This window comes from Channa argus, chromosome 3 (genome assembly GCF_033026475.1).
Source record: "Channa argus isolate prfri chromosome 3, Channa argus male v1.0, whole genome shotgun sequence".
NCBI classification, from domain to species: Eukaryota; Metazoa; Chordata; class Actinopteri; order Anabantiformes; family Channidae; genus Channa; species Channa argus.
In genome coordinates, this window is record NC_090199.1 from 27,616,840 (window position 1) to 27,643,852 (window position 27,013).

Genomic DNA, 27,013 nt, shown 5'->3' on the forward strand with positions numbered 1-27,013 from the left:
GTGTGTGTGCATGTCACCTCTGAGCGTGACATTGTGTGTGTATCCGTCAGTTTGTGTGCACATTTTCACATGAGTGCAGCTCAGGGTGAGTGTGTATATTCGACAGATAAACTCCTTGACAGCTTGTGCATTATTACTGTCCTTTGCTGAGATATGCTGTGCTGACGGTACCAGTGATTAATAAATAGTGTTAGATGTTTGCTGCCTTTGTTCAGGACGCGCTGCAACAACCTCCATGCTTCATATAATATCCCATTATGACATTTGCTGTATACAACGGAATAAAAAGGGTGACGTCATCTTAGTTGTTTGGTCAGTTCACTCCAGAAAATTGCAGGTGCTCTTGGGAGTGTTGCTTCAAATGTAGCATACAGAAAGCTAGTTACCATTTTGAATTTGTATTATGTAATGTAACTTGTTTACAGAGGCACTGCACATTAGTGTTCTACCTGTGCGTTACGTCTAAATTATTTATTATATTATATATGTATTTATTATAAGGTCTTCCATAGGTACTGCGTAGCCATGAACTCTATGCAGACCCCTACACCCTAGCCCGATGGTTATATGCAGCATCTTGTGTGACTTGTCCTCTAAATTCAGCCCTACAGTAATTTCAGTAAAAGTAACAATTGTTAAATCTGTATTAGCTCTAACTTGAGCTTGTTTCAGTCAGCATACTTTGTAGTACACAAAAATAATCTCACTCCAGTGTCACAGAAAACCCACTGCCAAGTAGCAGTTTGGTGACATGGTGACACCAGTGTAAATAATCCCAACAGCACAGGCTGCTTGTGTAACATGGCCTCGGTGTTGATTGAGCGCAGGAACATAAATAAAGCTTTATTCTAACCGATGGAAGTTGTTAGACATTTCTACCCATTTATGACCTCTGATGAGGTGATTGCCTATTGCGAGTCCTGACTTGAAAGCCGATTTAACATTTATTGAACTTCTTCAAAGACACGTTGAACAATACATTCTAAGCGAGCTCAGTAAACTCATCATTTCAGGCAGCAAAGACAATATGTTTCTCTCATTATTTAGAAATTATTTAGAGTGTACAGTTTTGTTTCTTTAAGGTACTTTTCAAACATTTGCATTGCAGCATATTGCAGCACGTAATATATGTAAACTACAAGACGGTGAATGCATTTTCTTGAAAAACAGTATGAAAGCTAATGTATGTGACGTGAAGCAGAATCAAAGTGTATGATGATTGTCTTTTCATTCTTCATCAGGCACAAATACAGCAGATATACTCTTAATGTTAGTTTGAATTGGCTGTATTGTGACGATGTTAAAATTGTGATGTTGCCTGAGGTTTGAGGTTGTTTGATTTGTGCCTAAACCCAACCAAATAGCTATATTTGCACAGTTATAATCCAATTTTAATTTTTGACTTTTTAGGACAAAAATAGTCATAATAATGTAGCTGCCATTTGATGCCTGGCTTCAAAGCATTGCAATTTAAAAAAAAAAAGCCTGCTGGCTAGCAGGTGGTGCTTTTTAATAGAGAGTGTAGTGACAAATAAACGTATATAGATTTTTAGGTTGGAGTTCATATTGTCCCTGAACCTCAGCTACAACCAGCTATTCCTTTTTCACAGCAGTGTATTGGAAGTAAACCTGCTGGGATCTTCTATGGCAACAGAAATGACTTATGGTGATGATGCTTGTCAGAATTATGACAAAAGTCAAAGCACAGCCTCCAGTCCACCAACAGAAAGGCAGGGGGATCCTCACAAGATGGCGCCAGTGGCCCCCAACAGTTAACACAGTGTGACATCAACTTCACACTCACATGCATGACTTCGTCAGCTCTTGGATCAGGAAATACTTCAACATTTAACCATAAAAAGTCAGAAACCCAAAAAAGGAAAAAAAAAAGGATTTATAAAATCCTTTTTTCTTTATTTATTTTTTGTCCTTTCTGCGTATCCTGTGAGCTCAGGTTCGCCATAGTGATCATTGTCCGCATGTTGATTTGGCACAGTTTTTTTTGTTTTTTTGTTTTTTACACAGGATGTCCCTTCTGATGCAACCCTCCCCAATTTCTACCTTGGACTGGCACTGCACATCTGGGGGTGGGAATGGGCTGTTAGGGGTTCAGTGTCTTGCCCAGAGACACTTCGACATATAGACAGGACCGGGGATTGAACCACTGACCCTGTGGTCCGTGGATGACTGCCTTTTACCAACTGAGCTACAGCCGCCCTCTTTGAGCTACACCCGCCCCCTTAGTTTTATAATTACAAATATGTTAAAAATCTCAACAACAACTAAACATGGTGAGAACCATAAAATTTAAGTTTAAGACAACTGTTGAGTTGTGCTGCATTCTATTCTACAACTATAACTACATAAGGGAATGCACATAAAAATTGCATCTCATCATATTACTATAAAGATCTAATATTGTGAAGTAGTCAAACTCATTGGTTTGCAAAATTACCACCAACACCTTCATACTAGAGTAATATACAATGCACAGAACAGCATCCCAATATGGGAGCAGACACATTTGAAGCCAAGTCTTGCTGTAACAGTGAATGATGACAGCCGTGCTCTGTCTGAATGTTTTCTAGAGTGTTAGCTTAGTGCTTTGGATTAAAGCACTTAATAATCCATTGGCTAAATAAAGGAATGCACTGGCTGTGAGTAACAGAATAATTGCCTCAGGCAACTCATCCATCCATTCACGTTCTGTGTCTGCTTACAGCTGTTCAGCCTCACACAGAGGCTTCTCTTCATGCCTCAGACAAAATGGCAGTGAAACACCCTGGACAGGTCACCAGTCGCTGCAGGGCCATCACACAGACAAGCACATTACGATCTACACTGTGGGCTGTTCTGATCCACTGAGCATTGATCTCAGAGTGTCTAGACATTTACTGAAGGGGAAAACAGGACTACATTTGGTTGAGGGTTTAGTATTATAACAATCCAAGGATGGTCTTTTCCAATTAAATGGTTCAGTGTTTGCAATGCACCTATGTTGGTTGGCTTGTTTGGTTTGTTTGCTCAGGCTACATACAAAGTTTCGAACCTTGTAGGTGGAGAAGGCTGGTGCATAATTCTAATCAAAACAAGTTAAACTGAACAGAATAAAAGAAATAAAAAAGAATATTGTAGTAGCAGTCAAAGGTTTGTTAACATTAAAAATCCTTGATTGATTTTTTCAATTTGTTAACATATTTGATGTGTAGTCACTTATATATGGATTTTTGGAAAATGTAACCATTTAAATACATAACATTTCTACAAATACAAACACTGAGCAAAGAGCAATTTAATCATAATTTCAGAAATCAAAAATCTATTATTTAATGTTGTTGTGTGTTCTATATGAGCACTGACATCATGACTGGTCAACTGATCCATGTGGAAAGCTTGTTTGAGTATTGTAGCATACAACATTAACAAAACCCTTATAATGTACTGCACCAAAAACACCTGTTTTGTTGCGTTGAGAAATACGTTGCCGGCCAAATTCTTTAGTTTTATGACTCAGGAATCAAACTCAGGATGCTGCAGAGAGACCCCATATCAATATTTTACTAAATAAAATCAAAGCAATAGAGACTATGAATAGCTTAAATACTTAAATCCTTTTCTGGCTAACTAAGGGTTAATAAGAAATATTTTTTTTGCTTGCCTCCATGGGTTCACCGGCTTGGTTTGCCATCAGACTCTGTTTTTAGTTGGTTTCTTGGTCAGTTCCCTGTATTGTATCTATAGCGTTGGATTGTATCTAGAGAGTGGGCCAGTGTCAAGGACCTGTGACTAGATCAGAATTGGCTTGGTCACCCCCACCCTCCTCACAGTCTGTCCCCCAGAAAAAGGACTGCAACAATTCAGACAATTTCAGTGGAAATGTCTGCAACGCATTCAGGCGTCTCTACCTCTGACCCCTCAGCACTGCACTGAACGCTTCGGTTCACTAGTGTTTTTCAAGTGCATCAGTCAGCGAGTGTTCAGAGTCTTGGGGCTTGATTTTGCCGCAGGGTTCTCTGCTACAAAACCCTTTTCCTCCCAGTGTCTCTGACTCTCTGAGCCTCCTGTGTCTTTGTGCAAATCTGTATCTGAGGACAGACAATTGAGTTGTTACTGCACCGGTTCATCCCTGCCAACCACCTGATGATGCCTACATCTTTGGACCTCTTCTGAATACTTAATTGGTGTTTTGTCATCACATTCTTTGCTGATTTGTACACACTGAAAAACACACTGGAGCAGCCAATATCAGGCTTACAGTGAGAAGAGCGAGATCAGTAACCTTTTTTTTTCCTTGGAAGAATATTGCAACATTTTTCTATGCTCCTCGGTGATGAGCTTTGTTTGGATGTGCTTAAAAAACTAAAATGATTTGCTTGGAGTTCCCGTCTTTCAGTCTTTGAAGTGCACGGCTTGTCTCTCTCTTCTTTCTCCACAGAACATGGTCAACAGTGTTATACACCAACGCACAATTGTTCTGCTTTACTGGCAGCCATCTGGCAAAACCTCACAAACATCCCCTAATGCAATTTCTGCCTGGCTTTTTTTTTTTGTTTTTTTCAATCATTTCATGTTCACACACTGCAATGTGCTGCAATGTATCTTTCTCTCTGAAACACTGAGGGCTTCAGTTTTACAAATGAAAACAAATGGAAATCTCCACTTTGTGACTTTGTGGGTACAGCAGATGTTATCATGGTATTTCTGAATCAGTTTGTTTTTCAAGATGAAGTCATATATTTCACCTGGCACAGACTGTGTATTAAATGCTGGAATGTGTTTGAAGTATGTCGTTAAAATACTTTACAAGTATAAAAACCGCTAAAAGAAGCAGCCTTATTCATGTTCAACAAGCAATTCTGCTTACTGTACCATCAACATTGTCAATATGGCAAGTCTGTGTCATGGTCGAAGATTTAGTGAGACAGTCTTGTGTAACATCCTGAGCCAAATCTGCCCTAATTCTTTTTTATTGATAGTCACAAAAACATTTCTAGCTGTTATCTTTCACTACAAGCCTGAAACAGTTATGACACAGGCAGGATGTTGCTTCAATTTTTGCTACGGATCATTTGTGAATGTTTCAGTCTCCACACACAGCAACAATGCTGTACATAACATTAATAAATATACACATTTTTTAAATATAGTAACTTCTACACAAATACATACAATGTATATCAACAATAAAAAGCAAATTCAGTTATAAGCAAAAAAATACATATAAAACAAGCAACAAAAACACCCAAAAACAGGAAGACAGGTAAATTAATCTTACTTTTGTAAGATTCTTTATTGTACGACACTATTCAAAAAAGGTGCGAGGATGTGTAAAATGTAAATAAAAACTGAATGCAATGATTTGCAAATCTCATCAACCCATATTTGAAACATGAGCCATTTTATCATTTCATGGGTTGAATTTGATTGCAGCTATTATTTTAATCATCTGTATTTATCGTACTAGTTATTAGATCAATAAATATGAACTTAAATACATATATATCGGATTGCGTGTTGTTTACTCCTTTGGTGAGAGAAAACAAAGATCAAATATCTCCAGAAGAGCCCCTCTCTGATATGTGAATGACTAATTAATGTCTTCTGGTTAATCAGTGGTTTTAATAGTCTGATCATCTCTTATAACTGATCTCTTGCCTGAGGATAAGTGATCGAATAATGCATGTTTGCGACATTATTTTGATGTTGCACTGCAAAAATATAATAATACAATTATTAATTCATATTACTGAATAACCTTTTTTTTTCTTTTTTTTTTTTTTTTGCTAAAGCTTAACTCTCCAATGGAGTTTAAAAAATGATTTCCTTCACTAATTTTCAACTTGCTTTCTAAGGCTTTGGGATGTAAATGTACAGTAATGCTTTTAAATTTCCCTCTGACATCACAGTATTTAAACTCCTTAGGATGAAAAAGTCCTCCAGGAGATGTCATCTGGAGGAATTTTTCACCCTTAGGAGTTTAAATACAGTCATCTGGGGAAGTTTCAGAAAAGCAGGTTTACTGGGATTTCACAATATTACGTAATTTTAAAGTTCCATATATGAACAGAAGAATGTAAAGAAGCAGAAAAGCAAATAAATTATTGTCATATTTAGGTTCACCTAAACACCTAAACCTGTCTAAAACAACAATGACTCCATGAAGAGAGCATCTAGCATCCAGTATTGCTCGTTTCCATCACAGAAGACTTCTCCTGGAGTGTAGCTGACACACCTTAGCTCCAAGGTACAACAGCATCTCTGTTTTCCAAATAAACTAGGAAAAAACAACCTTCTTCATAACCTTCTAATCAACTATTACAGATGCATCACCAAGAGAATCCTAATGAACTGCAAGACAGCTTGATACAGCAAATGCACCAAAACCTAATAAAAGGTCCTTCAATGTGTTGTGAAAACAGCACAAGATGTTGTTGGCACATAACTACAGCACCTATACAGCACTTGCTGCATGAGCGAACTCTAAGAACATCGTTGAAAGACACCACACACCCTGGACCCCATCTGTTTATTGTCCTCTCATAACGCATGTGGTGGAGAACAACCCACACACACACAAACAAAAACACACACAAGCACACACACATCCTGCCTAAAAGCTGAGATACATATATCGATATATATTGATATATATATATTACTATATATTAAGCTTTTCTTAAAAAAAAAACAATCAAACTATTCGGGCATTTTGGTGAAACAAGACACTGCAGTAATGGATGTACTTTGAAATATAAGCATGAATACTCCTTTTTGCTTCACTGAAAATGCGTAGAAATAAAACTCAGGTCAAATTAGACTTGTCAGTTCCTCAAGAGTTAATGTGATTACAGGCCCACAGGGCAGGCCAAATTTGGCTGGAAACACTCTCTGAGCCTATAACAAAAACTTAATATTTTTCTATATTTAATTGTAGAAAATTTTAATTGCATTTGTCAAGCATTATAGACAGTGACTGACATCGACTGGGCTGTCATACAAAGCTGTTAAATTAATTAATACAGTACAGTGAGCACAAATGCAGGTGCTGTGGAACTCATCATTTAAATTCAGACTGCGACAAAACAGAATATCATACATATTATAAGACTGCAGATCCTGAATGTTTAAATGCAAGTTTTTGCAGGGTTTCATTGTTTAGAATGTGAAAATTATAACAATATGTACTTTTCTCTGACAATGTCCAATTTATTTGGATTAATCCAAATAATGAGTGTTGGGCCCCATTGGTGTGTAATTGTGAGTGCAAACGGGTGAAAAGGGTAGGTAGGTAGAAAAGTGCTATATAAGTGCAGACCATTTACCATTTACTGGAAGCCAGTGCAGAAATCTCAGGAGAGGTGTGATATTTGTTCTTTTTTGGTTTATCAAAAATAAGACGTGCTGTTGCAATTTGGATCATCTGGTTGGGTTTGATTGTGCATGCCTGTAGCCCGATCAACAGGGCAGACTAGATATGAACAGTGCCCGCACAATGAGTTTCAGTTGCATATTTAGAAAAATATGCAACTGATCTGATGTTATATAGGGCAAACCTATATGCCAGTGAGACAAAGGAGATGTAGTCAGTGAAGCTCAGTTGGTCATCAATGATGACCCCTGATTTCTGGCAGACTTAATGGGGACAATCACCTAAGACCCTACTAAAAGTCTAGCTGGGCAGACTAGAAATTCTGTCTTGGAGAGGTGTAGGTGAGGATGTCTCTCTCATCTCTCATCCAACCAGAGATGTCAAAAAGACAGGCAGAAATGCATAAGACTGTGGTGTCATCTGTTTCAAAGGAAAAGAAGAGTTGTGTGTCATCAGCATAGCAATGAAAGAAGTGAGTGGATTAAAAAACCCAGGGATGTAGAATAGATGGAAACAAGAACGGGATCAAGATTCCTGTGGCACACAGGTGGCAATTGGTGTAGGAATATTAGAATATTAGAGAGGTAAATGAAGAAGGGATTCAATAAATGCACAGTAGTGAGGGTGATGTCTATGGTGCAATTCCAGGTGAGAATGAGATCCAGGTGGTTGCCAGCTTGGTTTGGTCATTGAGGACCAGTTTCAGGTATAACTTGTTCAGAAGTACAAGAATGTCAGATGTCTGAGGTCTGTCTAGGTGGATGGTCATGTCTCCCAGGATGATGAGAGAGGAAAGTGGGAGAACAGCAGCACCCAACTGGCCCGGTGGTCGAGATTACAATCACATGGATTGTAACTGGTGCAATAATCCTGATGGCATAATACGATGTACGATTCTGTGTAACGATATACGATTGTTGAAGGGTGCTGTAACAGAATACTTACAGATGTCAACATGACAAGTCCAGCCCCACCTCCTCATCCTAAAGGGTGAGAAGTGTGAGAAAAGGTAAAATTGGTGGAGAGTGCAGGTGGGGTGGCCGTGTTCTGTGGGGGGATCCAGGTTTCTGAAAGTGCCAGTAGCTGAACAAGTGCCTCTGTGGTAAAAGCTGGGATAAATTTACTCTTGTTGACTGCAGACTGGCAGTTCCATAAAGCAAGAGAGAAAGAGGTAGGGATGGAAGCGCTCCGGGTGATGTGCAGGTCGGGGATGTGTTGTCTTCTGCGAGAGCGACATGTCCTGATGGATCCAGATGATCCATTTGCAAGGAAGAACAGGGATCTGCTGAAAACGCTGTGAATTTACAGCTTTTTGATAATCGAAAGTGCTTAAAAAGAGAAAGGAAAAGGGTGAAGAAAAGCACAGAAAATGCATAAAGGAGGAACAAAAAGATTACAATAAGGTGTCCTATGGTGTCCATGCTCGGTGGACTTGCGCATGTAGACTCACAAGTCTCATACAAGGACGGCTGAATTTCAGCTGACATTTTGGCTGAGGATGACTTTTCAGCCCAATTATTATTATTAAAATTGCTGCCATAGCCACCCACGGGGTGGAAAATTATTACAAAAGGGCATTTTATCATCAATGTTTAATGTGTTTTTAAAGTTATAATTTACTGTAGGTGCACTACAGTAACACAGTTACTGTTTAATACAATTTAATACTTTATGATTATTAATAGTTTTACAGCACATTTAAAAAATGAACAAAGTTCTTTATAGTAAAAAAAAAAAAATGCACAGTTGTTTCAGTGAACTACATGTAGATCACATTAACTTATCTAAGCTGAGCTAACTTTAGCTTTGTTTACCCTGAGGACACTGGTGAATAATTCAAAGCTGTACATGGGGAAGCCTAGTTCATTATATATGGGACACAAGAGGTTTTATTCTCAACGCAGACAGTGTAACAGGCAGCATATGATGTGTGTCAAAATGCCTCTGCTTTCTATGTATTGTCAGCTCTTAATGTTCAAATATGATGCAGTTTCACACCTTCCTTTAGTCGTTCTGCCATCTCCTCCATTGAAAGAAGCTAATTTTCCGAGTTCATATTGAACACTTCTCTCTGCAACATGTAAAGTGTTGGTTGGGGTCAAAGTTAATCTTCATCCATGTCCAAGAACCTTACACCTCCCTGCTGTCTTCACTACACCTATCACCCTTATTTTTTTTTAATCTAAACACATGTATGAGGATGAAGGTTTGCCCAGCAGTAATGCTTTCCAATGTCTTGCCAAAAACAACTATGCTATTTATGAAGCCTCCTCTCAGAATGCTTCAACAGTGTTACACTGAATTCAACTGTGTAGTTCACCACCTCTGTTTCAAATCAGAATCATTCTCAGTAAAGCACTTCTCTCCTCACCTCTACTTTAATATGCTGTGGATATGATGCTGTCTGAGTCATTATTGTTCTTTGTAATCATTGCACCTGCTCACTCTCAGTCAGACATTCAGGAATTAATTTGAATGAAAAAAATGATTTTGCTGCAGTTTCAACGAAGCCCTGATCTCACTGAATGACCGGGGCTCAGCTAAAAAAGGAAAACAAATGTAAATAGATATCATCTTCATTTTTCTTCATAACACCATGAAAGAGACTGCAAATCCACATCTGAATTATACCAAGGTTGTAGGTGGGTTTTTCAGAGAAATATTTTAAAATCCTGGACACGTGAAAAAAAAAAAATAAAATAAGGAAAAACCAGTGCAGCCGTGTAAATGCTTTAATATTCCACTTGAAGGCGGATTTGGTAGTTACTAGTGGTGATGGATTCATGGGGAGTTCCTAGGGACAGGGCTGGCTAACAGTCTCATTCCCACTGTTAAATTATTAAAACCCAAGGGCTCAGGAACATCGACATGTTTTTGCACTCGTCATATTTTATTTTATAGTAATCATCAGGAGAGATTTAATTATTTACAGAACCTGGTCCCCAGACTGTTTTGAATGGTTCGTTTTTGTTGGCATCTATAGATGATTGGTTAACCCTCCCTTGTTTTATTGGCAGAGGTTTTACTTCTGCACTGAGTAGTTGTATATACATATATATTTACTTCTACATTCGAGTAGTCTACCACTTACAGTCTGCTGTTCTGTTTCTGCAAGGTGTGATGTGGGATTCTGTTTTATCACTGCAATATAAATTTAATTTGACACAATTTGTGCAATGTCTCAGTAATCCAGTGTTTTTTCTGTTTCCTTTTCACCTATTCGCTTTCAAGCAAACTGTCAGTGTGTTTTTCATGGATTTATGTACAATACTAATTTCCTAATTTTCACTCCATTTTGCTTTTTTTCTCTATCTAGATCTACTGACTATGGCTCCACATATGAGAGAATGAATGACAAAGTGGGATCGAAGACTGTCCTGAGCTACCTCTATGTCTGTCCAACGAACAAGAGGAAGGTGAGATTTGGCAGGTTTTCTTTGATTTATGGATTTATGTTAATGATCTACTATATTGTGTGTAGTGTTCAATGTATGTGTAGCATTATATCGTCATATATATATATATATATATATATATACAAGTATATATACATACTTGTTAGTTAGTACATCACTTGTTAGTTTATTAGTGGCACTAAGTAAATATCAACAATACCCACTGTCCACTCCTGTAAAAATAAAAGTATTAAACCTTGAAAAATGTCCCTCGACAGCTAATATTGAGTAGATAAAACACATGCAACTTATCCGCAATTAATCACAATTCGCTAAGGATGGTTTGCGATTGATTTTTTAAAAAAATGGAATCAACTGACAGCTTGTATAAAGATGTGTGAGAAGAAAAAGTTTAACACCTACACACTGTATTTATATATATATATATATATATATATATATATATATATATTTTTTTTTTTTTTTTGTTGGTTTTATTTAATAAAGTGAACCTTTTAAATTAAGTTAATGCACAATAAAACAATAATTAAAATGTATATTTGGAACTTACTTGATTATTAGAGTGACCTGTCATTTTCACTGTAAATTAGAACTAGAAATGGCCAAACAAAAAACAGCTGTTCTCACAAACTCATCAGTCTGTACATGAGTCTTTAAAAAGAAGGCGTTATTATCTATGAGGTATAGCCAAGAAATTAAAGATTTCTTTTAAAGGTGTACATTATAGTCTCTGGATGCATTTGCAGCATGTCTCTAATCAGGACAGGAGATCCAGTGGAAGGCCCGAGTGCCCATCTGTCCAAAAGTACTTCAAAAACCGTTCAAAAACAGATACCTTACTGCTCCTGGATTTGGCGGCTTCATTTAATAAAAAAAGAGAGAATCCAGGTGTTTCCACAACTCATATTTCAGAATATTTTTTTCAGGTTCTATTCATTGGCTTTCATTTGGGAATGTATGGTTTTATATGTGGACACCAAAGACATTATGATACGTTATAGCATTTCTTTCTTAAAATACGATTAAGCAGCAAAGTTTGTTTAACAGACGAAACAATGCACAACTGAATTATTTCTGTAGGCTATAAGGATATTTCTGGCAACCAACTGAAGTAGAATTTTAAAAAATGTAGGCATCAAAAAAACAAATAAACAAACAAACAAAAAAATAGAAAAAGCATGAGCACTGCCAGTTACCATCCATCTGCCAATTTTTTTAATCTACCCAACACTTTTCTTTCCTGATATTCTAAGAATTTAGTTAACTAATCAGTATGTGGTTCCCACCTAATTTTCAACCATCTGCTTTAGTTTTCTGCTTTTAATTTAATGAAAAATAGTTTCATTAAATTAAATGGCTTGGACTGTGCAGTGCCCGTCCAAGCCCGGTAGAAATTGGGGACGGTTGCTTCAGAAAAAGGCATCCGGCATAAAAACTGTGCCAAATCAACATGCGGACAATGATCCGCTGTGGCGACCCTGAACTCACGGGATACGCCGAAAGGACAAAGAAATAAATAAAAAATGGTGGGGATTGCCAACCCAAAATTGATGGGTAACCTTTTTACTTCCTGATCCATAGGATACAATTTTACAGTATTATATACTGCGTATACTTGTGATTGACAGCTCACACTATAGGCAGTAATTCTGATTTGCCCCTGTTTGGTGAACTCTATCCATTTGGTGCCCTGAACAACAATTCTAAAAGTGGAAAAAGTAGCCAAGAGATCAGAGTTCTGTAAATGGTTCTGCCACAGTAGGAGTCTGGTCTCGATCTGTACACTAGACTTCCCCTAAGCTGCTTCTGTATCAATATATTAATTGTACTGTATCTGAAAAATAATAATAATATTAATAATAATAATTATAAATATTGGGGTGGTCAGCGTGGGGTACACCCTCAAAACACGCTGGCACATTTGGTGATTTGAAAAGGTTTAATTTTCTAATTTAAAAATACTAAACTGTATTTAACAAGCTAATAACATGTTTATAGTGTTTGTGGAATGTCAGAAATGTCAAATACACAAGATATTCACCATTAACTTCAGATAGTCATAAACAAAAAAATATGCTGTTGGGGGGAAGTAAGAAATTCATCCTCTGCAATGATAATCTGGCCTGTTGCAATCGTTACAAAACACATATGAAACCAACTAAAATGTACATTTTAGTAACACAACGAATGCATTTATATTGGTAGGGATTTATTTCAGCTTCACATTTGCTCACTTCTTCCTGTGCTGACAGTTCTACAGAAGGTACCTACCACCTTCTCATTCCGGCAGGGGGGTGTCCAATCAGATTTTGGGGGTGGCCAGTACGATCCTAGGCCACTTCTCCGGCCCACCCCTGTCTGTGAATAGTTTCATTTTTTCAAGCAGGAGTTGCTATGAATACTATCTCTGTGTCCAAAATCACCCCCTACTCAATACACCAATCACTACTGAGTATCCCACAACGCAACACAAAAAGTAGAATAAATCGCATGCAACCTACTTTCTGTTAACAATCCGACAGTGCTCACCGTTTTAGACGTGATAAAGAGATGGACCACAATAGGTAAGTGTCCAAAATGTCAACTTCAAACTACTTACATGATGATTATATAGGGAAAAAGGGAAAGTGTGATTAGGTGGTCATTTTGGACAAAGCCCATCTACTTTGGTCAATCACCAATCACCAGATGGATTGGCCACCCCAGGCACATAATCCAGGCAAGGGATTGAGTTTTACCACTCCTAAACAAATTGTTACTACTTGTATTACCATTCAAAGTTAAAAAATGTATATCAGGTTTATGAAAAAATTATTTACATTTAATTATATTGAAAAGGTTTTAAAAATCGAGTAACACCTTTTAACCAAATTCAGTGTGTGCCACAACCTGGCCACTCATTAAAACCAGGCCGTCCAGTCGTTTTGCGCAAATGTTTAGGCAAGTAACAAAATGCATTTACTGTTTGTTTGTACAATTCTGAGGTAATTGGACTTTACTGGAGTAATTCCATGTTACACTACTTTCAATTTTTCTGGCCTCTATTACTGTGTCTACTAAATTTGGCACTTTTTGTTATAATGCTAATGATACCTGCTTCACTGCAACTTGGACTTGAACTTTTTAGTCTTGCTTAAATTACTTTACACGCTTAACATTTTGAACAGTGCTAATGGCTATTTGTCTTCAAGATACATTCAAAACAGATTCTTCACAGATTAAAGGCTCTATGAAACAAGCCATGGGACATCAGCATAATGATGTGGTGAAGTGAAAGTCATATCTCATAATAGAGCTGAGAATCCTCCTGCAGTGTGGCAGGTGTTGTCGTGCTAAAAACGATACATTCTGTCCTTGAAAATAATAATTTTGTTCAGGTTGACCTGCCTGCTCAGACACATGTTAAATAAATTAATTAAAAGATGACCTTCAGAAAATAAAACATGATTCCGAAGTGTGACAAGGACATGCTCGAAGTTGTGGAGGTGCTCGAGTTCATCAGCCTCTTTTAAGGAGGGGCCAAGGCACTGACCCTGAATCCTTTAACAAGGTTGCAAGACTTAATAGGATGCTGGGACTCTTGATCTACTTGAGCTAAACCACATCAGGACAGGGAACAGATTATAGCTGGTGTTGATCACATCTCATGACTCACTCTTCGTACCTTTTTGTTTTTTTCCCACATCAAGGGGATTCTGTGTGTTAATGATGTGACTTTTTTTCTGGGGGAGGGGCTATTCTAGTTTTGGTTATATAACGATTAGACCAATTTAACAGGCCAGGAAGTAATAACAAAGTTTACGCTGGTACCACAACATAGGCAGGAAAGCAAGATTAACACCTCAGAATAATACGGCTCTGTTTCATTCATTTATTAAATGAACCTATGGAGTAAAACCAACATGATAAACTGCAGCCATGATAAGAGACTTTTTACTCTAATGGTTGACCTCTGTCTCTACTCATGGGCCCAATTCCCCTCCGCACTGTATCTCTGAACTAATTCTTCTGATTTGCCAACTCGTATATGGATGAAAGTTTGCCTGTATGCTGGTACCATTCCTTTGTTGTCTGCTTGCATCCGAGTGGCCTTATTTAGCATCTGTTGTGTTCTGCCAGATAAAAAGAGTCTGGCTGCCTAATCACTTGTTGTAAGATACGATCGTCTGCTAGTCTTTGAGATATACCTTTCAAACACAGTAAAGAAATCATTATATGTCCACTGTGGCGATTCTGGAAACATATGTAGAGACATTCAGAGTCCCGGAAGGCGAAGCTGTGGCCTTGTACATCATAAGATTATAGTTTTGAACGATATTATTAACATTCTGAGAACAGCTTCCGAAAAAGAAACCTCCCATCTGTGATTAGTGTACCCTCCTCTGCTATATTTCATCCCGATTAACCCGTGCTCAGGTCTTGAATGGTTTGATTGAATGGCTGTTAGATTAGGTCAAATTAAAAATGAAATGCATGTACCGTTAAAATGTCATTGAGGAAGCAAGATAGTGAAAACATGATAGTTAAATGTAGATGATTACGTCTCAATCCATGTTTAATGGGCATATTGCAACAACAACAGTCTTTAAAAACCACCCCTGTCCAAAGATAGACTAAGCTCATTTGATCTGGCATGACATGATTCATTTACTGCGGTGTGTCTCTTCCCCTCCATGTCTGATCCATACCTCCACTTACCACATTACCCGACAACTGTGCTTCTATCTCTGTGCTCCAGCTTATGCACAGATCAACATCAGGCTGATAAAACAAAGGTTATCCTTCCAACCTCTATCGATTTAGTATTGTTACCCTCCTCACAAAAAGGCTGAGTGGATTCTGTGAGGAAAATCTTAATCACCCTCTTGCTAATGCTACCGGCCACTGTGATTTTGGAAGTGAGTAATTATTGTTTGAGGGTGATTGTTTTAGTAGGCAGCAGAGAAATTGGCCCCTGCTCCAGATTCCCACCTTTGTATTGGCTTTGAATTGGCTGTGGGTTCTTGCTAATCGCAGAGGCGACAGGCAGAAACTGGCTTGTTACGATAATGTGTAAGCTTGGGAAATAATGTGGATGTTTTCACACTTACACGGCTTACACAGTAAGTGAGTAATGTGAATGGGACAATACTTTTTAGGCCCTGTTCCCGGTATTAAAAGAGCGCATTGTGAGTGTCGCAAAATCAAGGCTTGAGAAAAGATGAGCTAAAAGCACTGCAGTTGAACATGGAGAGCACAGGAGAGGAAACATAACATTCATCACTCAGTGCGAGGCTTGAATAGAGAGCAAGGGTAGATTTTAATATGAAATGTACAGTATGTTCAAACACCTCTCCAACGCATTTCTACCTTTCTATTCAACTGAAAGTCCGGAGAGTTGACTCAAACTAAGGCGCGGTGAAATGTAATTCCCTATTTATAATAGACTCTGATACTAGGATATTAGAGAATATGATTACTGCTTAAAAACTGTAAATTACATCTGACAAGGCCCAAAGATACTGGCACATATCAGGAGGCCTTGGCTTTACATAGTGACAGGTAATGAATGGCAAGCTCAGTGAGCCTGGGCCAATGAGAAATCCAGGTTGAGAATGTGCTGCCTGTTTATTGGTGCTTAATGAAAAACAATTTATCTAAATCACCACCAGGGATGGTTCCTGGTTAGAGCTCTGGAAAGAGGACTAGCATTTCTGTCAGTGACAAATGTGCTGCTGTTTTTTCAATTGAAATTGAATTGACGAGAGAAAACACAGCCATCTGGGCCAAGAGTGGGCTCACTACCCACCGTTCCACTACATGGTGCGTGTAGCAGTGTTGTAGTTCAGACCATACTGAGAGGAAAAAAAAATAAAAGATGAACATTTAAAGCAGCACAGAAGTTTAAAATATGATTATTATTAATACTATATGCTATAGAACACACTTTGCTACAGCAAGCAGTAAATGGCCACTTATATAGCACTTTTATTCAAAGCGGTTGCTCCTCATTCATAGCAAGGTGCTCACCTGACCCACTGGGAGCAACCTGCTCAAGTGTCTTCCCCAGGGACACTCTGAAACGTAGCCGGGACAGTGGATTGAACCACTGACCCTGTGGTCTGTGGACAACTACCTTACCAGCTAAGCTACAGTCACCCCCAGAAACATGTTCCTTTTTTATCTTAACAAAACATCAGACATTCATACATCTACAGTATGCAACTAACCATACTCCTGCTGTTAATACTAAGATATTCTCCAAAACAAATTTTATTGTGGAGAGAATTCTGCAAGGGTTGAGTTTCACAATGTGAGATTTAAGACTCTCAGGGACACTGGTCATGTGACATGACATCAGTACTTCCACTAAATGTGTGCATTTTAGTGTTTACATTGCTTGCTAGCATTAGCCACATTAGCTTGCATGCTTTTAAATTTGAAGGATCTTCTTCTTTTCCTTTGGGCTGTTCCTTTTCAGGAGTCACCACAGCGAATCATGTGCCTCCATCTAACCCTGTCCTGTGCATCCTCTTCTCTCACACCAACTAACTTCATGTCCTCCCTCAATACATCCATAAATCTCCTCTTTGTTCTTCCTCTAGACCTCCTGCCTGGCAGCTCCAACCTCAGCATCCTTCTACAGATATATTCACAGTTTCTCCTCTGAACATGTCCAAACCACCTCAATCTGTTCTCTCTGACTTTATCTCCGAAACATCTAACATGAGTTGTCCCTCTGAAGTCCTCATTCCTGATCCTGTCCATCCTCGTCACTCTCCTCGTCAAGAGAACCTCAACATCTTAAGCTCTGCTACCTCCAGCTCTGCCTCCTGTCTTTTCTTCAGTGCCACTGTCTCTAAACCGAACAACATCTCTGGTCTCACCACCGTCTTGAACATCTTTCCTTTCATTCTTGCTGATACTCTTTTATCACACAACACACCTGACACTTTTCTCCACCCGTTCCAACCTGCCTGCACTCGTCTCTTCACTTCTTTTCCACACTCTCTGTTGCTCTGAACCGTTGACCCTAAGTTCTTAAAGTCCTGCACCTTCTTCACCTCTGCTCCCTGTAACCTCACTGTTCCACCTGGGTTCCTCTCATTGACACACATGTATTCTGTCTTACTGCGGCTAAGCTTCAATCCTCTGTTTTCCAGAGCAGACCTCCACCTCTCTAGATTTTCCTCCACCTGCTCCCTGCTCTCACTATTAATCACAATGTCATCTGCAAACATCATAGTCCACAGAGATTCCTGTCTAAGCTCATCTGTCAGTCTGTCCATCACCAGAGCAAACAAGAAGGAGCTCAGAGCTGATCCTTGATGCAGACCCACCTCCACCTTGAACTCCTCTGTCACACCTACAGCACCTCACCACGGTCTTACAGCTCTTATACATGTCCTGCACCACTCTAACATACTTCTCTGCCACTCCAGACGTCCTCATACAATACCACAGCTCCTCTCTCTGCACCCTGTCATACGATTTCTCTAAATCTACGAAGACACAATGCAACTCCCTCTGACCTTCTCTGTACTTCTCCATCAGCATCCTCAAAGCAAATACTGCATCTGTTGGACTCTTTCTAGGCATGAAACTATTGGTTGCTCACAAAGGTTCACCTCTGCCCTTAGCTGAGCTTCCTCTACTCTTTCCCACAACTTCATTGTTTGGCTCATCAGCTTTATTCCTCTGTAGTTGCCACAGCTCTGTACATCTCCCTTGTTCTTAAAAATGGGCACCAGTACACTTCTCCTCCAGTCCTCAGCATCCTCTCACTCTCCAAGATCTTGTTAAACAAACTAGTCAGAAACTCTACTGCCACCTCTCCTAGACACTCCCATACCTCCACAGGTATGTCATCAGGACCAGACCTTTCCACTCTTCATCCTCTTCACTCTTACTAATGTTTGCTACTTCCTGCTTCACACCAGTCACCTCTTCTACTCTTTGTTCCCTTTCATTTTCTTCATTCATCAACTCTTCAAAGTTCTCTTTCCATCTTCCCATCACACTCCTGGCACCTGTCAATACATTTCCATCCTTATCTTTAATCACCATAACCTGCTGCACATCTTTCCCATCTCTATCTCTTTGTCTGGCCAAGCTGTACAATTCCACTTCTCCCTCTTTAGTGTCCAACCTAACATACAAGTCCTCATATGCTCTTTGTTTGGCCTTTGCCACCTCTACCTTCACCTTACGCTGCATTTCCCTGTACCCCTGTCTAATCTCTTCAGTCCTCTCAGTGTTCCACTTCTTCTTAGCTAACCTCTTTCTCTGTATACACTCCTGAACTTCCTCGTTCCACCACCAAGTCTCCTTGTACACTTTACTCTTTCCAGATGAGACACCGAGTACCCTCCTACCTGTCTCCCTGATCACATGCTTCTACCTCAGCTCTTATACGTCACCCTATGTTTCTGCCCCTTCTGGAAGACAGTGTTCACTACAGCCATTTCCATCTTTTTTGCTAAGTCTACAATCATTTGTCCTTCTGCATTCCTGTCCATGAAATTTTTACCACTACTGTTCCCTTCACCTACATGTCCGTTGAAATCTGCCCAAATCACCACTCTCTCACCTCTGGGGATGCTCTGCATCGCCTCATCTAACTCAGTCCAGAATTTCTCCTTCTCTTCTAACTCACATCCTCCTACCTGTGGGGCATAACCACTAACAACAACGAACATCACCCTTTCAATTTCCAGCTTCAGACTCATCAACCTGTTTGATACTCTTTTAACCTCTAGAACATTCTTCACAAACGTTCTCCTCTTTCAGGATAACTCTTACTCCATTTCTGTTCCTATCTGACCCATGGTAGAACAACTTGAACCCTGCTCCTAAGCTTCTAGTCTTGTTACCTTTCCACCTGGTCTCCTGAACACACAGTATGTCCACCTTCCTTCTCTGCATCATGTCAATCAACTCTCAGCTTTCCCTTTCCCAACATTTAAAGTCCCTACTCTCAGTCCTACATTCTTAGCTTTCCTCTTCTCTCTCTGCCTACGAACACACCTTCCACCTCTCCATCTTTCACTTCGACCAACACTAGTCCAATTTCCACCGGTACCTTGTAGGTCAACAGCACCGGTGGCGGTCGTTGATAACCCGGGCCTCAACCGATCCGGCATGGAAGTCATTTTCACGATTCGCATTTTTAATTTGGCATGTGTTTTACGTCGGATGCCTTTCCTGACACAACCCTCTGCATTTACCCAGATGTGGGAATGGCACAAGAAGACACCGGCTTGTGCCCCCTTGCGGTTGCATTTTAAATTTGAAGGATACTTTCAAATATTTAAGACAGCAGTGGCAAAGTGCTTATTAGATAAACTGGTTTTACATTTGAGGTAAACTTTTTACTTAAGCATTTTATATTTTATAAAAAAAAAACAAAAGGTTTTTTAATTTAAGGCATTTTTAGGTGAGTTTTTTATTTTTCAAATTTTTCTATGTTTCTATGTTTCCATGTTTTGATGTTGCACCACTGTACAGAACATTTGGTTCTGTGCACATATGCATGAATAAACATATATTTTTATTAAATGAAAATAATATGTCCCCCTAGAAAAGCAGCTAATATTGTATGGTATAGTTACAATTGTTTATGAAATATGAAGTGATAGAAAATTGCACCACATCCTTAAGCGTAGTGGTAATGTTTTTTGTTTTTTTTACTAACTTTGTAACATGAAAACATGTTTTCAGCAGGATTGTCTGATTAAAGAATAGGATTTTCGTAAACTATATCACATAACTATTCAGACACGGCTTCTTCAGCCATGGAGGAATTCCTCTGACCATTTTATCTGCTGCCACAAGACTCTAAATGTCATTAGCCGAAAAAAAATATGCATTGTGGAATTCCTGTTCTCATTGAAGTCTATAATAACGGTGATAGCTCTAGCAGAAATATTCCAAGCATGAAATTAGGACTTCTACCACTGTGGCACTGTTAAATTTGAAATTAGACTTTTATTGAAAGGAGAAAAGCAAGAAATGGAATGCTAAAAGACTAGCTGATGAAGAAAATAACATACTGTATATGTGGATCTGTGCATGGCTGCTCGATCCCATGTTTTTAAAGCACATAGCTGCACCTTGATTACTCCATCTTCCTTTATTATAGGTGATATAGAGGTTATATTAGAACAAATCATTTCCTGAGCTTTTGTGCTTCAGCTGTACTTTTCCGTCTGTATTGGTTTATCCACTGTTTTATATAGTCATGTTGCTGTGGACAACGTTGATCTTATTTTGGAGCAGGATGATGAAATCTACAATTTTTCACCTCAGAGTGCACAGGAAGAGCCACAGAGCCATGGCAACAGAAGCGAGAGTCACACTCATAAAATAAAGTTGGAAATACAGCGCAGTTGTTTGCCAAGCATAAGCCTGACGTGTGCCAGAAACCAGGTCTTTTCTGCTGACACCGCTCCTGCCTTTAACATCTCTCTTCCACTTTCTCTCTTCTCCCTATCTTTCCACTTCTTTACTCAAAACTTTACCCCTTCAAATCCATTTTTTTTTTATCTTTAAAATCCCACGTGTGCGCACATCCCTCCTCTTCCTCCTCCCCTCCATCTCTTGTCTCCCTTGCTCCCAGATTATGGTGTTGACGGATCCGGAGTTTGAGAGCAGCGTGCTCATCAGCTCTGACGAGGGGGCAAGTTACCAGAAGTATCGCCTCACTTTCTACATCCTTAGCCTTTTATTCCACCCCACTGAAGAGGATTGGGCCTTAGCCTACAGCCACGACCAGAAGGTGAGAGTGCACTTAATGTCATCTCTTTTCTGTCCTCGACACAATTATCTGCACGTGATTTATGTAGCGCCATCTCAATCTTTGTGTTAATCAAAGCACATGTTTCCTAGGGCTTGCAGTTTTCATCAGTTTAGTTAATTGCCTGATAGTAGAGCATTCATTCAATCTGAATATGAATCTTGAAAAACAGGAACTTTAAAATAGTGGTGTGAGCCTTTATTTACTAGAAATGAAGATCGAGCCAGGCCTTTATATGAGACATGCTATCATTAGAGACAGTCTTTTATGTCTACGTCTGCCTAATATTAGATATATATTGTCATATTTTAATAGGAAACCTTCTGGTCTTCTGATCTGAGGCCATTTGCACTGTTAAATTACTGTTGCTAATGATTTTCTCCACTGCTTCACATTAAAGCCAGTCAAGAGTAATGGGGCATAAGGACCTGTGTGCAGCAGCATTCAGGACTATCACTGAAATCTGGTCATTTCTACACAATGAGTGGATTATTCTATGGGAATAAATTTCCCCAAAATCTCTCAGGCTAGTATTTTATTGTGAATGCACTGAAGGTTTAATGTTCAGTCATATTCAGCGCCATATTTAATGGCTGTTTACAAGCTCCTTTCCAGAAATCTATAATTTCCATTATTTTATTGTAAATCATTTTAGGCAAGGTTGATACATTTTTGTATAAATATGCTTCAAAATGTATCTTCTTTTGAAGACACACTGAGCAGCACTGGCAGCAGTGGAGAGATGTTCCCTTTATAAGTGAGGCAATGCTTTATAACCAATCAGTGAATAAAAAACTTTTTTATTTTTTATTTTTTTCATCTTTTTATTTATGGTAATTTGATTATGACTAATACCTTTACAGCTGTGCAGAGTGTAGCAGACTTTAGAAATGTATAGCATAACAGTAGAGGGAGAGCTGAATGCAGTAGAGTGGACGGATTTGGAGTCACAGCTACAATTGTAGCTTCAACATTTGAATCACACTTGTGTGAATAGACTATTCCTGTTCTGCACTGCATCTGCAATCAGATTAAGTTTTCTGTGGCCCTAGTGAGGATGTCTTAATGTAAATGACACATCCAACATACACTGATACTGAACACATTACTAAAATGATTGCAGACAATGTGTTTTGTTTCTACCAAAGTATCCAACCATGCAGAGCAAAATTCCGCTTTTGTCTGAGCATAATCCAGTCAGCGATTACAAGAAATGATGATTGCACTTTAGTTGCATTGAGTAATTTTTTAATTTCTCTCTAAACCATAGTTATGTGCTGACAGGTCAACTTGCTGCCTACTGGCTGGCCTAATTATCATATCAAAATCTGTAAGAAAGTGGCTTTATCTAGCAGCCAGGTGACAGAGATCGATTTGTTGAAGCAATTTAGATTTGACAAGGTCTAAGTAGGAAGGTGATCAGGGGTGGATCAGTTTCACAATTAACTGCCATTGAATGGCATCAAAACATCTAAATCGCTTGACTTGATAACGTCAAAATGTACATAATGTTGTATGCGCTGTAAAGGTGCCAACAGTATTGTTCCCCTTGTTTTATGTTGGCTTACCAAGTAGAAACAGCTGCAGTTATTTGACACACTGGTGTACTCGTGTCTCATCACGAGACAGCCAGAAGCCCATCGTCCCTCAAAGAGGATGAGCTGTTTGGATATTGGATGGTTTCTTTTTGTGTTTATATTCCTTTTCAGTAGTAGAGGTATGTACTATCTTAGCCAAAAAAAAATTAATCCTTTAAAGTGGTTTTCCTTCTTTACCCGTCTTCTTCATCATGGTGTCACCTTCACTTAGCTTTGTCACACAGCTCTGCACACCATCTTCACAAGGTGCTCTAAGATTGTATCCAGCATTAAGGTCAATGAGTTTGACCTGAGAGGCAAAGCGATTGCCCTGTACAGGGGGATGTGTTGCTGGATGGTGATGATTGGTGAACAGTGGTGGCTGTTATCCAACCTTTCAATGACAAAGCTTTGTAAAGGTCATCAATGCCTGAACCAATGTCACAGTTTTTATTGGCAGAGAAGTCTCTGTGATATAATTTTGCAACATAGGTGAAGAAAAAAGACGAAGTAAAGGAAAATCCTCAATAAATAAGTAGAGAAATATAAACAGGTGTGCTGCATGCTACATTTCAGCAATTAAATTTATATTAAACTGTCTGCTATGGAATTTGCTTTGCAGATTTTTACAGAGTTGAACACCTATGGGAGACTTTAGATCAACATGTTAGACAACACTCACCACCACCATCATCAAAACACTGAAATCAATTTACTGGGATGTTGTTCCATTGCCCCAGTAGAGTTTAAGAGACTTGCCGAATTAATGGCATGGTCTACTGTAATTGTTATGGTGGCAGGTCGTAGTGGCTAACTGTTTATCCTAACTTTGCCCATAACCCTAATAACCAAGTAAGTTCTGGTGGACTCTCTCACAGACAGCAGCATCCGCCACAAACCAGCCACCCTCCATCCACTAGCGGTAACTGCTGAGCAGACAATGACATAAGAGTTTACAGAGAATCAGTGATGGTGACTCTTTTGTATATTCTTCATTCTTTTTAACTTGCACCCAGTTATTAATATGATGACTGTTATTTATTTTCTGAAGATTTTACATTTAAATCAATTGAGACATTGAGTCTGTAACTTTGCTGTTGCAGAAATTTAGCTTCACCAAGTCAAAACCATCAGTTTTTAACGATTCATCTGTTGATAGGGGGATTTACACTTCAAAAGTGCCCCTTTTCAATAAATTACAAATAAATACAGCAGGTGTGATTAATCATGATAAACCAATAATGCAATTAATCACAATATTAATTATATTCAATTGAGAGTCCTAATGTTTACCGTTATGTATATTTAAAAAGTGGCTGAATTAAGAAGTGCAGTTGGAACTCCAGTACTTTGCTCCGTGCAGCATTATATCTCATCATAAATATCCTGCTGCTGCTATTGTAGCCTGCGAATAACTTTGAAGACAAAATCAAATTCAAACCTCTGACAGCCCAGAACTGTGACTGAAGCAAAACATCAAATTATTCTGATAGAGTGATCGTAGCTCAGTTATATTATTCTAAAATGGTCTTTCCAATTATTACATAAAGAAACATTAGCTACTTACATTATTACTGCACATACAAAATATGAGGTGCGCCTGCCTCGCCTATGAAACGCAATTACAAAATCAATGATGGAAATAGCTATTGACCTCACCGATTGAATACATCTCAGCCATGATGGTGTGATATGCATCTTCACGTAGGTTGAAGCAGCTGAAGCTTGGATTTGGTAGCTCAACATTAGGGTTCAGTGCAATTATTGGAGATTACCATCTTTTGCTTGGGTACCAAGGTGTACTAGTGATTAGACAAGTCATATCCTCATAATAACAGTAAAGAGGTACGATTACCCCATTCTCATTTCCCTCTTGAATGTGTCATCTACATACGTCCCTAAGGCTGTTGTTGCAAATAAAAAATGTGCTCTTCATCTATTTAATTAAAAAAGAGGTTTACACAATATTATCGGTGCCTAATTTGACCTGATTTTCCACTGTCGAGCCAGCAGCGAGAAGCTTTAATATGCTAATGTTCAGCTTGTAACCGGCTAATAGTTTTCAGACTGGGCCACTCTGAATTTAATCAGCTGAAAGTTGGTGCTTAACCGTGGTTAAGTGTGGCCCTGAGGACTTAACTTTGAACCAGGAGTGAAACTCTTTAGTGAGACATCAGAATCCATGTCAGCACAAAATGGGTTGGAGTGAAGTATTTGTTGTAATTCCTGATTCTCTTTCATGACATTAAAAAAAAAGGAGAAAATTAACATTCAGGTCATTGCCCTCCTCAAGTAAGTGAAGGTATTTTCAGATCCAGAACTCTTAGTGACCTTTCCAGGCTCTTATCTCTTGACTGTGAGGGTTTGTGGAGACAATTACTCATTGATGTAGTCCCAAGTTGGCTTCTGAGAATAAGGCCAATGTTGCTGCTGCCAAGTGAGTGAGTTATGCAAACAGCCCGACACAGAAGAACAGTAGAGGGAAGAAGCTCCACACATAGAATAAATAGGAGTTGTCTTATTCTATTCCCTGTGAACTGCCTCAGCTCCCAGAAGACTGGGTGTTCGGGCGTCTTGCCTAAAATCATAGTTTTTTTCTTTTCTTTTAAACAAAAGCGCAGGCACGAACAGGCCGTTTCTCTAATTGTCTCATGTTTTCATGAGAAACCTTTGACACAAAATCAACAATATTTTCTGATTGCGTGTTGGCAGATATTTTCTCGCAGGTGAGTGACACTGTTATCTAAAAAGAAATGTAAGAAGGTAAGCATTTGCCTTCTTTTCCAAGTCATTTCCACTTGAAATTGTAATTTATGAACAGAAGGTTTCTATCGCAACAGTCAATATTAGTCGTTTATGCTTCAGCAAACTGGAAAGACAAGGCCATGACTCTGTAATGGACTGTGTAGTGATTAACTCGTCCAATAATTGCATCAGAGACAAGAGTAAAGTGCTGTACACTGTGATTAAACATTGTTTGCAATGAGTTTTTTTTCCTCATGTGGTTTTCTGAACCATAATAGACTGAATTTCTTTTTTAGGTACTATTTGTCATTAATCATTATTATCTGTATTGCTATCATTATGATCCTCTGCATTCCCTTTGCTGGGCCGCAGCATGGAGGACTTGTGAGAGACAGATAAAAAGGAAAATGTTCAAAGTCTCTGCAGTACCCGAATTCAGCATGACAGCATCTTTTGTCAGACCCCAAAACTGAAGCAGTTTGTAATGTAAACATTTTGTTACCATGAGCAGTGTTGTGAGGCAGTACGTATGCAGAGACAGTGGTGGCTTTGAAGCGCATTTTTTTGCACAGAACGAGGGCTGTATGTAGAAACTGTGGCCCTGTAGTCAGTGTAGTCACATTGGGGTAAAAACAATAACAGTCAGGGACTGTTATGGCAGATGGCCTTCCTGCTGCAACCCTCCCATTTTTATCCGGGCTCGGGACCGGCAACAAAGAGGCCCTTGGTGGCTGGGCGGGGCCACACCTGGCAGGGTGGGATTCCAACCCACAGCCTTCTGCATCCCGACCACTGAGCCACCAGGCCTCCTAAACACTTGTTAAGCACTGTCACATTGAAATCCCACTTCCCAAGAAACAAAAAACCCTTCGGTGTGTGTTGAGTTTAACGAGCACAGAACCTTTCATGGTTCAGCTCTAAAGAGTCATCCACATGAAAATTTAGTATGTATTCGCACTGCACCACAATTGCATTAGCCTACAACAAACCCTAGGTCCAGACAAACATTTAATTTGTGTGTGTTTGTGTTTCCACTGGAGGAGCAGCAATCAATTAAGGCTGAGGCTGCTGTACCAGGGAGCTGGTGTCTCAGTGGCTACAGCAGCTATATTACTGTGTGTGAATTGGAATA

The 27,013-nt window shown here is 39.1% G+C and overlaps 1 protein-coding gene across 2 annotated transcripts in view; it reads left to right on the plus strand.

Annotated features, from left to right (window-relative positions):
- The window catches only part of sorcs3a (sortilin related VPS10 domain containing receptor 3a), a 232,158-nt gene that overhangs the window by 116,640 nt on the left and 88,505 nt on the right, over positions 1-27,013 (plus strand). For both annotated transcript variants that reach the window (XM_067499167.1, XM_067499169.1), the window contains exons 3-4: positions 10,686-10,785; positions 21,383-21,541. In XM_067499167.1, coding sequence (XP_067355268.1) covers positions 10,686-10,785; positions 21,383-21,541 — 259 coding nt within the window. The remainder of the gene's footprint in view (positions 1-10,685; positions 10,786-21,382; positions 21,542-27,013) is intronic.